This window comes from Chenopodium quinoa, unplaced genomic scaffold (assembly GCF_001683475.1).
Source record: "Chenopodium quinoa cultivar QQ74 unplaced genomic scaffold, ASM168347v1, whole genome shotgun sequence".
NCBI lineage: Eukaryota > Viridiplantae > Streptophyta > Magnoliopsida > Caryophyllales > Amaranthaceae > Chenopodium > Chenopodium quinoa.
Window position 1 is genome coordinate 3,293,546 of NW_018742720.1, and position 12,211 is coordinate 3,305,756.

At 38.9% G+C, this 12,211-nt stretch overlaps 2 protein-coding genes across 2 annotated transcripts; one reads left to right on the top strand and one right to left on the bottom strand.

Moving 5' to 3' along the window:
* Positions 1-9,726: 9,726 nt before the first annotated feature.
* LOC110723012 (uncharacterized mitochondrial protein AtMg00810-like) lies at positions 9,727-10,500 on the top strand. The gene is made up of 2 exons (XM_021902284.1): positions 9,727-10,077; positions 10,123-10,500. The coding sequence occupies exons 1-2, from the start codon at positions 9,727-9,729 to the stop codon at positions 10,498-10,500; spliced, it is 729 nt and encodes a 242-aa protein (XP_021757976.1).
* A 126-nt stretch (positions 10,501-10,626) lies between these two features.
* Positions 10,627-11,556, bottom strand: LOC110723013 (tabersonine 16-hydroxylase 1-like). Its single transcript, XM_021902285.1, has 3 exons — positions 11,476-11,556; positions 11,089-11,205; positions 10,627-10,965 (listed from the first exon to the last, which is right to left on the bottom strand). Exons 1-3 carry the CDS (start codon positions 11,554-11,556, stop codon positions 10,627-10,629), a joined length of 537 nt encoding a protein of 178 aa, XP_021757977.1.
* Positions 11,557-12,211: the final 655 nt, after the last annotated feature.

Sequence of the window (12,211 nt, forward strand, 5' to 3'; positions counted from 1 at the left end):
TTGTTTCAAGGCCTACCACACATGCTTCATATTCAGCAGCATTGTTGGTAACGTCGAAATCAAGCTTTATTGAGATTGGGACGTGTTCTTCCTTAGGTGATACTAGTAGCACTCCGACACCACATCCCTTTTGGTTTGAGGCTCCATCGAAATACAAGGTCCAAGTATCATCTTCGGTGACCATCAAATCTTCATCTGGAAATTCATTATCCTGTATTGGTGTTGAGTCTTCTATTGGAAAATCTGCCAGAAAGTCTGACACCACAGATCCTTTAATGGCTTTTTGTGGCATAAACCGCACATCGAACTGGGCTAAGTTGACTATCCATCTTGAAATACGTCCATTGAGCGTTGATTTCTCGAACAAGTATTTGAGTGGATCCAATCAAGATACCACGAAAACGGTATGCACCAACATGTAATGTCTCAACTTAGTTGTGGCCCACACCAAAGCGAGGCACAATTTCTCGAGTGGTGTATAGCGTGTTTCGTATTCGAGCATCTTCTTACTTAAGTAATAGATTGCATTCTCTTTGTTTTCTACCTCTTGTGCTAGCATGGCTCCCATTGTCTCTTTGGTAACCGTCAAATATAACCTAAGAGGTATTCCGGGAAGTGCTGGCGCTAATACGGGAGGATTTGCGAGATAGGCTTTGATCCGGTCAAAGGCTTTTTGACACTCATCATCCCATACTACTGGTACGTTCTTCTTGAGCTTTTTGAAGATTGGTTCACATATTGTTGTCAGTTTTGATATGAACCTACTTATGTATTGCAACCGGCCAATGAATCCTCGAATCTGTTTCTCGGTCTTGGGCGGTGGCATCGACATGATTGCTTTAATCTTGGTTAGATCTATCTCTATTCCTCTAGAGCTTATGACGTACCCCAAGAGCTTGCCTGAGGTGACTCCAAAAGCACATTTTGATGGATTCAACCTCATATTGTATTTTCTTAACCTTTCGAAAAATTTCCTTAAGGCTACTTGATGGCCTGGACGGTCCTTTGATTTCACAATCATGTCGTCGACATATACTTCAACTTCTTTGTGCATCATGTCATGGAGTAAGGCAGTTGCTGCACGTTGGTAAGTAGCACCTGCGTTTTTCAACCCAAATGGCATTACCGTGTAGTAGTAAGTGCCCCACGGTGTGATGAAGGTTGTTTTCTCCATGTCTTCTTCCGTCATGAGAATCTGATTGTACCCTGCGTATCCGTCCATGAATGAGAGAAGCGCGTGATTTGTCGTGTTGTCTACCAGAATATCGATGTGTGGCAAAGGGAAGTCGTCCTTTGGACTTGCCTTATTTAGATCTCGATAGTCGACACACATCCTTACCCTTCCGTCTTTCTTTGGAACTGGGACGACGTTGACGACCCATTCGGGGTATTTAGATACCTTGATGAAACCTGCAGTTATTTGTTTTTGAACTTCTTCTTTTATTTTAAGTGCTACGTCGGGTTTCATTCGACGCAACTTTTGTTTTACAGGTTTCATTCCTGGAATTAGTGGTATAGTGTGTTGAGCTATTTCTCTGCTAATGCCTGGCATATCTTCATATGACCAAGCAAATACATCGATAAATTCTTTAAGCAAGTTAATTAAATCGGTTCTTTCTTGTTTATTCAATGTTAGTCCGATTTTAACTTCTCTTTTATGAGTTGAATCATTTGAGATGTCAACTGTTTCAGTCTCTTCAATTATCGGTGTTTTCTTTTCAAGTGTTTCCATTTCTTTAATAATTTCTTTATCTTTTTCATCGTTAGCTAAGCAATGTTCTTCATCTTGGGTTAGGGAAGAACACGAGAAGTAAGAAGAATGAGCGATATTATTATACTCTGAGATCATTACATCAAAGAGTGATATGTCCTCAGGGACTGGATCACTAACTATCCTAGGAGAAGAAATAGGAAGGGGAGGCATTATAGCTAAAGACCTAGAAGATTCTACAAGGAAAGACTCTGACTCTGACTCTGACTCTGACTCTGACGATTCTTCAAACATCGGCCCTTGCCCTGTCGTGATTGATATCTTCCTTCCACTCGGAGTAGTCACCTTGATAGTCTTGCGCCACCCTTGCAGCGATCCTTCGGCTGGAGTAATTAAATTTGAGGGGTCGAAGTTTTCACTTTGTAGGACCGTTTGAATGAGTGAAGAGTTGTCTTCCTCATAAACTGACTCATTCTTTTCTCGCCCAAACAGTAATCCCATGACGTTAAAGTCAAAGCATGGGGGTGATTTCTCCTTATGGACGGGAGTTGGGATTTCGTCAGTGAAGTAGCAATCCAAGAAAATCTCGAATCCTGGTAGTCGTATGCCATTTACAGCAAATGGTTCGGGAAATTCATGGCATGGATAGTCCTCTCCTTCTTTTATAAACTGACCATTAAGCGTAAGAGGGTACTGATCCATTGGAATTGCTTTCTTTTAAATGCGAGCGTCCCTACGTGCTTTCAATTTAACCTGGGCTCGCTTGAGATCTTTCCGAGTCGGTTCGAAACCAAGTCCGAAAGTATCTAGTTTAGGGAGGCCAGGTGACTCTATCGATTTTGCTATCCCCTTCTTCTTTCCTAAGGTTATCCCAGGGAAGTGTCCTTGTTTCTTCAGCATAGTGTTGATAATCATGTTGGAATGGGGGTCGTGGGAAAGAGATGTCCTTTCATCCTCTTGGATTAAGGAGACTTCTTCGCTAAAGCCCCATAGGTCTTCATCATCTTCGTCGTGCTCCACGTTGATGATTGGATTCTCTATTGATTTGATCCTCATCGGCGAAGCATCAATAGTGATGGGGATTCCTCCAACTATGGCTTTCACTTGTTGGTGGAGAGATTAAGGGACGACCTTTAGATCATGGAGCCAAGGGCGTCCTAACAACAGATTGAATGAGGCTTTGATGTCTACCACTTGAAAAGTAGTAGCATGTTCTATTGCTCCTGCCGTCACATTTAGGGTTATTTTGCCAAGAGCTTGACGTCGAGTATTATCGTAAGCTCTTATTCCTTGTGTGGACGGAGTTAAATCCTCATCCCTTATGCCAAGCATCCTTGCAGTCCTAAGTGGACAGGCATTAATAGCCGATCCATTGTCTACAAGAGTCATGGGAACATTCATCCTTTTGCAGACTACCGTGAGGTTTAATGCCTTGTAGTGTTTGTCACCTTCCGGGGGGTAAATCTTTATCAGAGAAGGTGATTAGATTAATCGGACTAGGAAGGTCACTCGTGAGGAAGTTAGCTAGTCCCTCAGGAGTGGTGTCAGAATCTATCCCGATTTTATTCAAGGCATTCATCACTGCTAACCTATGTTCTCGAGATGTTGCCAGAAGCTTCCATACGTTCATCTCAACTTTTGTCTTCTTGAATTGTTTAACGATGTCATTGTCTTTGATGATAGTTATGGGAACTTGTTGTACAGTAGGCATAGGTTGTGTTGAAACGGGAGGTTGCATTCTCCCGAATCTTGTGAGGACGTCTATTGATGAATCTTCTTCAGCCCAAATGTCGTCCGTGGTGTATGATACAGAAGGTGAAGGTCCTACTATGTCTTTTAGATAGACATCTTCTTCATCACTGTCCCATACTCCGTTAACATTTATGTCCTCTTCTTGTTGAACTTGGACTAATTCCTTTCTATCAATCATTTTCTGCACCAAATCCTTGAACTTGAAGCAGTTTTCTAGGGTGTGTCCTCCTGACTGATGGTATTGACAGTAATATCTATCTGTCCTCTTTAATGATTCAAATGGTCTCGGTTCGAGAGGTTTGACCTTGCCACTCTCGGAGAGCATTTCAAACATTTGTGCATACGAGATCCCAATTGGAGTATAAACTTTATTGCTCTTCTTGGGTCTTTCGGTGTCTTGTAAGGGAAAGTATTTTGCCTCATAAGTCGTTTTTACTGGTGTGAATTCTCTCTTAGGTTCTTCATCATATTTCTTGTGAAGTTCATTCATAATTTTGAGAGTTTCACGTAACAGTTGCGATGTCTCCCTCATAAACAGTGTGAGCACTCGTATGTCTACCTCGTTTGCTGGTTCTGGAAGATTATCTTTGACATCGAAAAAGATCTCTTCTTCTTCCTCTTCTACATTGGTTGCTTTGACAGGCTTAATGAGAGATGAGGGGTCAACTTCGCTTTCTTCATCGGAGATAGCCAAAGTATGAGCTAGAGGTGCATTGTCAATACTTGGCTACTTACTGGCAGGGGGCAATGGCAGCTTGTTACTGTCAATTAGGTCTTGAATAGCTTCCTTAAGCTTCCAACAGCTTTCAGTAGAATGGCCCCTACCTTGATAATATTTGCAATGTGCATTGGGGTTCCAATTAGGCGACCTTTTCTCAACTGGTGGATCTCCAAATGGTCCAATGGGAGTTATAAGACCTTTTGCATTTAGTCGATCAAACGCGGTGTCATAACTCATGCCAATAGGAGTGAAGTTTCTCCTAAACAGCTTCTTTTGTCCTTGATTGTTCATGGCGAGGACTTCTCCTAGGTTAAAGGCGCTAACATTATTTGAGTGGGCGGTTTTGGAAGAAGAAGGATTGTCGTTCTTCTTTCCTTTCCAGCCACTGTTGGAGTTATTGTTGGCAGCTTTGGATTTAGCCAAGTCATCTTCAATATTAATCCCAATATCATAAACAACCTTAAAGGTATGAAGGTTATTTTGATATTTAAGATGTTTTGAATATTTTTCTTGGAGGTTTTTAATGAACAGTCTCACGGACTCTTTTTCACTTGGTACCTCAATCATCTTAACTGAGGTTTCTCTCCACTTGTTAAAGAAAGATGTGAAGCCTTCATTTTCCTTCTGTTTAAGGATTTCAAGTTCTCTATGGTCAGTTTCGACTTGAATGTTGCACTTGTACCTATCAACGAAAGCGTTTGCTATGGATTTCCAGGTAGAGGTCTTTTCTTTTTCAAGAGAAAAGAACCATTGTTGGCAAATGGTCTCGAGAGATAGCGAGAACAGAGAAGGGAAGACTTTCTTATCGATACCCTTGATACTCATTATTGTTTCAAACGCTCTTAGATGGAAGTATGGGTTGTCGATTGCCCTAAAGTTTGGGATGTCGTTGGCACTGAACTTCTGCGGAAGAAGATCTTTATCCACCGAGCCCCCTTGGGATGTGAGTTCTTGAAACTTGTAGTCGCTGGACAACTTGCTTAGGCTTTCTTGCATGAGGTCCATTTGTTGTTGCTTCACGGGATCCTCGATCTTAAGTGCGAGAAGCTTCAGTGTCTCAGTTACAGTAGCCAGTTGGTTCTTGAGATCGTTAACTTCTTCCTGAGTTGCCGTTATGACTCTTGCTTTCCTCTTGCGGGCTATAGGTTTGTCGAAAAGTTGGACTTGTACGAAGAGGTTATCTTTGATTAATCGTCCTTCTTTTCTTGACCACGCGCTGTAAATTAAGCCAATTTGCGTTTTAATTACTTGACTCGAATCAATTTGACTTTATGGTTTTTATTAAAAAAGTAAAAAAAAAAAAAGGTATGCTGCATATTTTTAGGGAGCAATAATGTATATGTTTTTAGGGAACTCAAGTATTATTATTTATTGGAGGATTAATATCCGACTTACCCCCCTAAAATAATGACGAAAAATGATGCGCGCACACAAGACTCTCTTAATCATGGTCAAAACATGTGTATTGGTGTGTGTATTGAGTGTAAGTGACATGCTTGGACTCTTGTGTAAGACAATGGGACTTAGTGCCTAAACTCGAATATTAATTTAATTAGGCATTATAATCAGCAAAGTTAGTCGAGTTAAACAGAAAATTGACTAAATAGACATTAGGTGATGACTCGACAAATAATCCGAACTGTCGGCCAAGCGACAGAACTGGCGTCACAATATGGTGATTGGCGCCAGACTTTTTAGTAAATGTCTGGCGCTACACACCATACAGTGGCGCTACAGCTCAGATTTTGGCACCAATATTAAAGCCTCGGTCTGGGACTGTTTTCGATATTATTAGTCAACTGGGGTATGCCTAAAGTCGTACTAGGTCAATTCCGATTAAAAGAAGAAAAAAACTTTATTGACTCAAATTAATTAATTAATTAGGCAAAGTTCTTTAAGTCATTAATTATAATCTCAACACAAATCAACAAACGGTTAAGAGGAGCATAGGATATATATGCACAACAAATAATGCACAATTAGTCAAGTAGGCACAACATGATGCAATGAGTTCGAAATATAACCTTGGCTCTAGTTCTCTAAAGTTCGGGATATGGTTTAGTCAAACAGGGTCCATGGTTAATTGTCCAGATGCACCGCGTAGAAGCCTAACCGTGAAGGGTTAACGCGTGTGGATAGAACACCGCGAGTTTTTTAGAAAAAACTCGCTTCCATGGTTTGGTGAATTCAACCTCTCAGATGTACCTTTTATTGCCAGGAGCGTTCAATCGGGTAGATAGAGCATGAATTCCCAGAGGGTTATGTCCATATGTAGAACACATATGGGTTTCAGAAAAGTGAGAAAAAATTCAATCAGGAAGTAGGATCGAGCAAACAATACGAAAAACCGGTCGAAATTAGAACGCATATTTCTGGCTCGGTATTGGGGGAAATTGGCGCCAGCAAACAGAGACTGGCGCCAACTTTTAACTGTAGCGCCTGACGCCAATATTGGCGTCTGGCGCTACGGCTAAAAACTTGGCGCCAAGCTTTGGCCCTTGACGCTACTTCCCACATGCCTCAGCAGCTTTCGGTGCTCGATAAAATCATCCAGTTTCGCGCGGTGTTATTTCAGTCCTAGTTGTGAAAGACATTTCTCAAATTTCCTACGTGTAAAATCCTATGTTTTTGACTCATTACGGATGGTCTTTCCAATGAGAACCTTTTTATGCATATGACACAATGTTAATCAAAATTACGCACATGAAATACTTAGAACTTTTCGAGTCTCATCCACTCATTCTAAATCATTGCCGAAACAAATTCAGGAATTAAAATAGAAATCCTCCCCAGTGGAGTCGCCAAAAATTGTAGGGAATAGTTTCAAGCCTTTAAAAATCCCACTAGCTTGAACCCCACTGTGATCATACACTAAAGTACGGTGGCGTCCAAAAGGGAAGAAGATAGAGCAAAAGAGTCGCCAACAAGTTTTTAAGGAACTTGTAAACCGTTCACGAGGATGAAGGTTACACCCCTTAACGATCCAAGAGATCGTCAACTCCATAAGGTCATGAACCAAAATATGGGTTCGGGGATGATGGTACAAATCCAACCTAAAAGAGATTGAACCTGCCCTAATAATAAACCTCTACTTTATTCTGCTCGTATTCATGTGCGCTTTCTGACTAACATGCAATCAATAGATTTACCCTAAACCTGTTTAATTTATGTTGGTTGAATTTAATGCACAAATAAACTATTATTGGCGATCACTTGAATTTATAATCATAATTAACCTAACAAGATTATTAATATCTTATTAAGCGTGATTGCAAGTACCAATTCCCTTTAAACATGCAATAAAAGATGTGATCAAGCAATAACAAATAAAATAATGTGTCAAGCAACATAATAATAATCATCATAATTAATAATAATCATCATCAATCATAAATTATTATAATCATGTTAAAGCATAGCAAGATCCTATGCATGATACTAACAAGATTAATAACAAACCCTAGCATGTCACTAAGCAATAAAAATCAAATCTTTAGCCCTAACAGGATACTAACAATCATAAATATTAGGAAGAACATAAGAAGCATCATACTTTTAATCATATTTAATATTAAAAATACCCTAGACATGATACTAGGAATCATAATAACAATGTAAACATGATCTCTACATCATAATATCAATTAAACCACTAAAGTACTTACTTGGATGCCTCGTACCTCTTTCTAATAACAAAATACACACGTTAGTAACTTCAAGGAAAATAATAAATCAAAGCAATTAAATTAAATAACTTGTAGGGAATAATTTCAAGCCTTTAAAATCCCACTAGCTTAAACCCCACTGTGATCATACACTAAAGTACGGTGGCGTCCAAAAGGGAAGAAGATAGAGCAAAAGAGTCGCCAACAAGTTTTTAAGGAACTTGTAAACCGTTCACGAGGTGAAGGTTATTCCCCTTAACGATCCAAGAGATCGTCAACTCCATAAGGTCATGAACCAAATAAGGGTTCGGGGATGATGGTACAAATCCAACCTAAAAGAGATTGAACCTGCCCTAATAATAGGCCTCTACTTTATTCTGCTCGTATTCATGTGCGCTTTCTGACTAACATACAATCAATACGTTAAACCCTAAACCTGTTTAATCTATGTTGGTTGAATTTAATGCACAAATAAACTATTATTGGTGATCACTTGAAATTATAATCACAATTAACCATAAACAATCATAAATATTAGGGAGAATATAGGAAGCATCATACTTTTAATCATACTTGATATTAAAGATACCCTAGACATGATACTAGGAATTAAAATAACAATCTAAGCATGATTTCTATATCATAATATCAATTAAACCATTAAAGTACTTACTTGGATGCCTCGTACCTCTTTCTAATAACAAAATACACACGTTAGTAACTTCAAGGAAAATAATAATCAAAACAATTAAATTAAATAATTGAAAGAGAGATTTGGGACCAAACCCTCAGAAATTAAAACCTTTCACGTCTAGGGCGAAGGCAACTTCGAATATGGCTAAGTGTTTCTAGATCTTGCGAATGCGGAATTTTGTATTAAAAAGCAAGAAAGAAGAGAAAGAAGAGAATGAATGTTAATCAATGAAAGCTTGATGAATGAAGAGAATTAATGAATGCTAATTAAAACTAATCGTTGATGAGAATTTGTGAATGAAGAAAGTTGATGATTGAAAACGGAGTTTATTAAAACTTAAGAATAAAGAGAATTGGTGAACGATAGATGTCGATCCGTCCTCCAAAACGGAGTTTTTGATACGATATTTATAGAGAAAAACATCCAAAAAAGATAATTTATCGAATGAAATTGACTTTTAACGCGTTTTCGAAAATCTGATAAATTTCCCGTACTGGAAGATAAAATAATATAATTTCAATCGAAAATGCTATTTGATCTGATTAAAACACTGAAGAGTCCTAATTGAATTAAGAATGATAAGACCTTCTAGAATGTTCTAGAAGACTAAAACCATTCCTAATTACATTAGGAATGATAAATTATATTAGGCCCTCCCCTAGATCATAGGGCCGTAAATAAAGCTCAAACCGGGCCTAATTTAGTAAATTGGCCATAAATTCCTCAATATTCATCGGAATCGGGCTTATAATATATCGTTGGAAAGGTCTTTGCAAGCCCCATCCAACTACACCACTATTGGACCCATATCATGGACCAACCAAACTGGATTAGCTGTTTTCTTAAAATAAAGTTTTCAAAATCAGGAAGAAGAGAAAAGAAATAAAAACTTTCCGCAACACTAGACCTTTCCACACTTTCGTTTCATTCGATTATGATTCGACGTGAAAGGTACTCATCACCGGGTTTGGTTTTGGGGAGACACAAATGGGTGTCTACAATTGTTCTTACAGCTTCATCTGAAAAACTCAAGACTGATATTATTGCTCTCCTTAAGTCTGAATTCTCCATGACTCATCTGGGGAAATTGAGTTATTTTTTGGGTATTTATGTCACACGTACAAAGGACTCCATGATCCTTTGTCAGAGTAAGTATGCAGAGGAAATTATTCACAGGGCAAAAATGGATAGTTGCAAACCTGTTGTCACTCCCGTCGACACTAAGTCGAAACTTGGGGTTCACGATGGTGAGCCAGTGAAGGATTCCTCTCTCTACAGGAGTCTTGCAGGTGCGCTTCAGTACCTTACTTTCACTCGACCAGACATTGCTTATGCTGTTCAGCAGATCTGTTTGTTTATGAATGCTCTCTGGGAACCTCACTTTAACGCTCTTAAGCGTATTATTAGATATATCAAAGGCACTTTTGATCATGGTCTACATTTGTATCGTTCTGCACTAACGAGACTTATTTCATACACAGATGCCGATTTGGGCGAGTGCCCGGACACCCGGCGATCCACTTCTGGGTATTGTGTTTATTTGGGTGATAATCTTGTCTCATGGTCTGCAAAACGATAGGCTACATTGTCAAAGTCTAGTGCTGAAGCAGAATATAGAGGTGTCGCTAATGTCGTATCTGAATTATGTTGGCTTCGAAATCTTCTTCTTGAGTTACATTGCCCTATCAGACGAGCTTCCTTGGTCTACTATGATAATATCTCTGCGGTTTACCTGTCTTCTAATCCGGTACAACACCAGCGTACCAAACACATCGAGATGGACATTCATTTTGTACGCGACAAGGTCGCTCTTGGTGAGATCAAGGTCTTACATGTTCCATCTTCGTATCTGTACGCCGATATTTTCACAAAAGGGCTCCCTCGCCAACTGTTCTTAGATTTCAGAAACAGTCTTAGCGTTCGACCTTCTCCCGCTTCGACTATGGGGGTGTGTTAGATAATATGTTAATATTATCTTGTTAATATTCTATAAAGATATATTTTGTGTAATTTAGGTTATCTCATATCTTAGGTTGTAAATCCTATATATATTGAATTAATGAGAATGCCTCCTCAAGGAGAATTACACTATTCCACACATAGCTACACCTAATGCCATGCCCGGGCACCCTCTCCTACCCGCGCCAAAGGGAAGCAACTCGTAGTTGCTTCCCTTGTAATCAATCAATGAATCTTCAAACCTTTTGGGATAAAACTTCTCAGGCTCAAGCCAATACTCAGGATCCCTCCCAATAGCCCATACATTAATAATGACATGTGTTTTTGCTGGTATGTCATACGGATAAATTTGGCATCTATCCATGGATCCTCTAGGAGCTAAAAGAGGAACCGGAGGATGTAGTCGTAAGGATTCTTTGATTACATGTTTTAACCTCAACTCGTCAACCGCCCCCTGTAGGAGCTAAAAAATTATTTTTGCTTATCTACTTATCATTACACAGAACAGGGTAGCCCTTTTCAGTTTCAGAATGTTTTAACAAGTAAAAAGATAATAGAACAAACAATTTACATATAAAAGACTTACCATAATTTTGGCCGTAGTGAATCTGTAAATGGCCTTGATTAAGGAGCCGTATTTCCTAAACTTCAAATTTCTCATATGCCTACAACAGATGAAGAAAGCCTCAATGTAAAACATCCACTGTAAATATATGGTCAAGTAGCAAGATACAAGAAGCATAACTACAGAAAATAGGCCCTTACAATAATTTTTTATGTGACTTAATTAAGGAAATGCTTGTGCTGAATGCTGATTAATGCAGGCTTACTGAATTGTTGTTTAATGCAGGCTTACTGAATTGCTGATTAATGTATGCAGGCCACAAAACAAGTAAATAAATTAGTCATTGAATTTGTTATGTGACTTAATTAAGGAAATACTCGTGCTGAATGCTGATTAATGCAGGCTTACCGGTATCATTGCATAGACGGGCACACAGTTCAATAGCATGTTTGCCATATCGGTGTCTTTAGTTGAGACCTGAAGCAACATAGTGAGTTATATGTCTAAAAAGGGAGTGAAGAGCATGCATATCTAGTTTAAAGGTTAAGTAATGAAGAATTACTGTAATTTAAATTCATCTAAACTGTAAGCAAATCCCAACTTTGGAGTTAAAAAAATACAAAATAAAGAAAACAGTACGATTTTAAACCTGTAAGATTCTGAACTCTGAATTATTGTAATTTGAATTCATCTAAATAGGTAGCAACAGGGCATAAGTAGGCACTTCTTACCTTCAGCTAGTCATGAGTTTCTTGAGAATCCTCCTAAGCATAAGTTTAGATGATACAAGTTCTATGACGAGTCATTATGAATACAATGAGATCGCAGAGAACCCGCCATAAAACTTTCAAGCGGTCTAGTAATTGAAGCTACTCAATCGTCTGGTCAGCATTGTGAGGATAGGAAAGCAAGATCAATTTCAGACCATAAGGTTTGAAAAATGTTGCTAGACCTTCAAAAAGTGCCTTGTGGAGCTTCTTTATAGCGTGTATCATCAAGCACATTGCAGCTCGGGGGTAGACAGGTTCAAGGTAGTTACTCAAGCAATATTTCCTACAGCATCAGACTGCCTTAGAACTGTAAATTGCAGAATTTTATGAGCCCATCAGGCAAGAATATAGCTCAGCTACTCAAAGTTTGCTAA

Excerpts from the sequence above, each read along its gene's own strand:
- LOC110723012 (XM_021902284.1), top strand. The coding sequence starts at position 9,727 with ATGGATAGTTGCAAACCTGTTGTCACTCCCGTCGACACTAAGTCGAAA. Across the intron at positions 10,078-10,122 it reads GATCCACTTCTGGGTATTGT|GCTACATTGTCAAAGTCTAG; the intron begins GTTTATTTGGGT and ends GCAAAACGATAG.
- LOC110723013 (XM_021902285.1), bottom strand. The coding sequence starts at position 11,556 with ATGTTGCTTCAGGTCTCAACTAAAGACACCGATATGGCAAACATGCTA. Across the intron at positions 11,206-11,475 it reads CCGTCTATGCAATGATACCG|TGGATGTTTTACATTGAGGC; the intron begins GTAAGCCTGCAT and ends ATATATTTACAG. Across the intron at positions 10,966-11,088 it reads TCACTACGGCCAAAATTATG|CTCCTACAGGGGGCGGTTGA; the intron begins GTAAGTCTTTTA and ends ATAATTTTTTAG.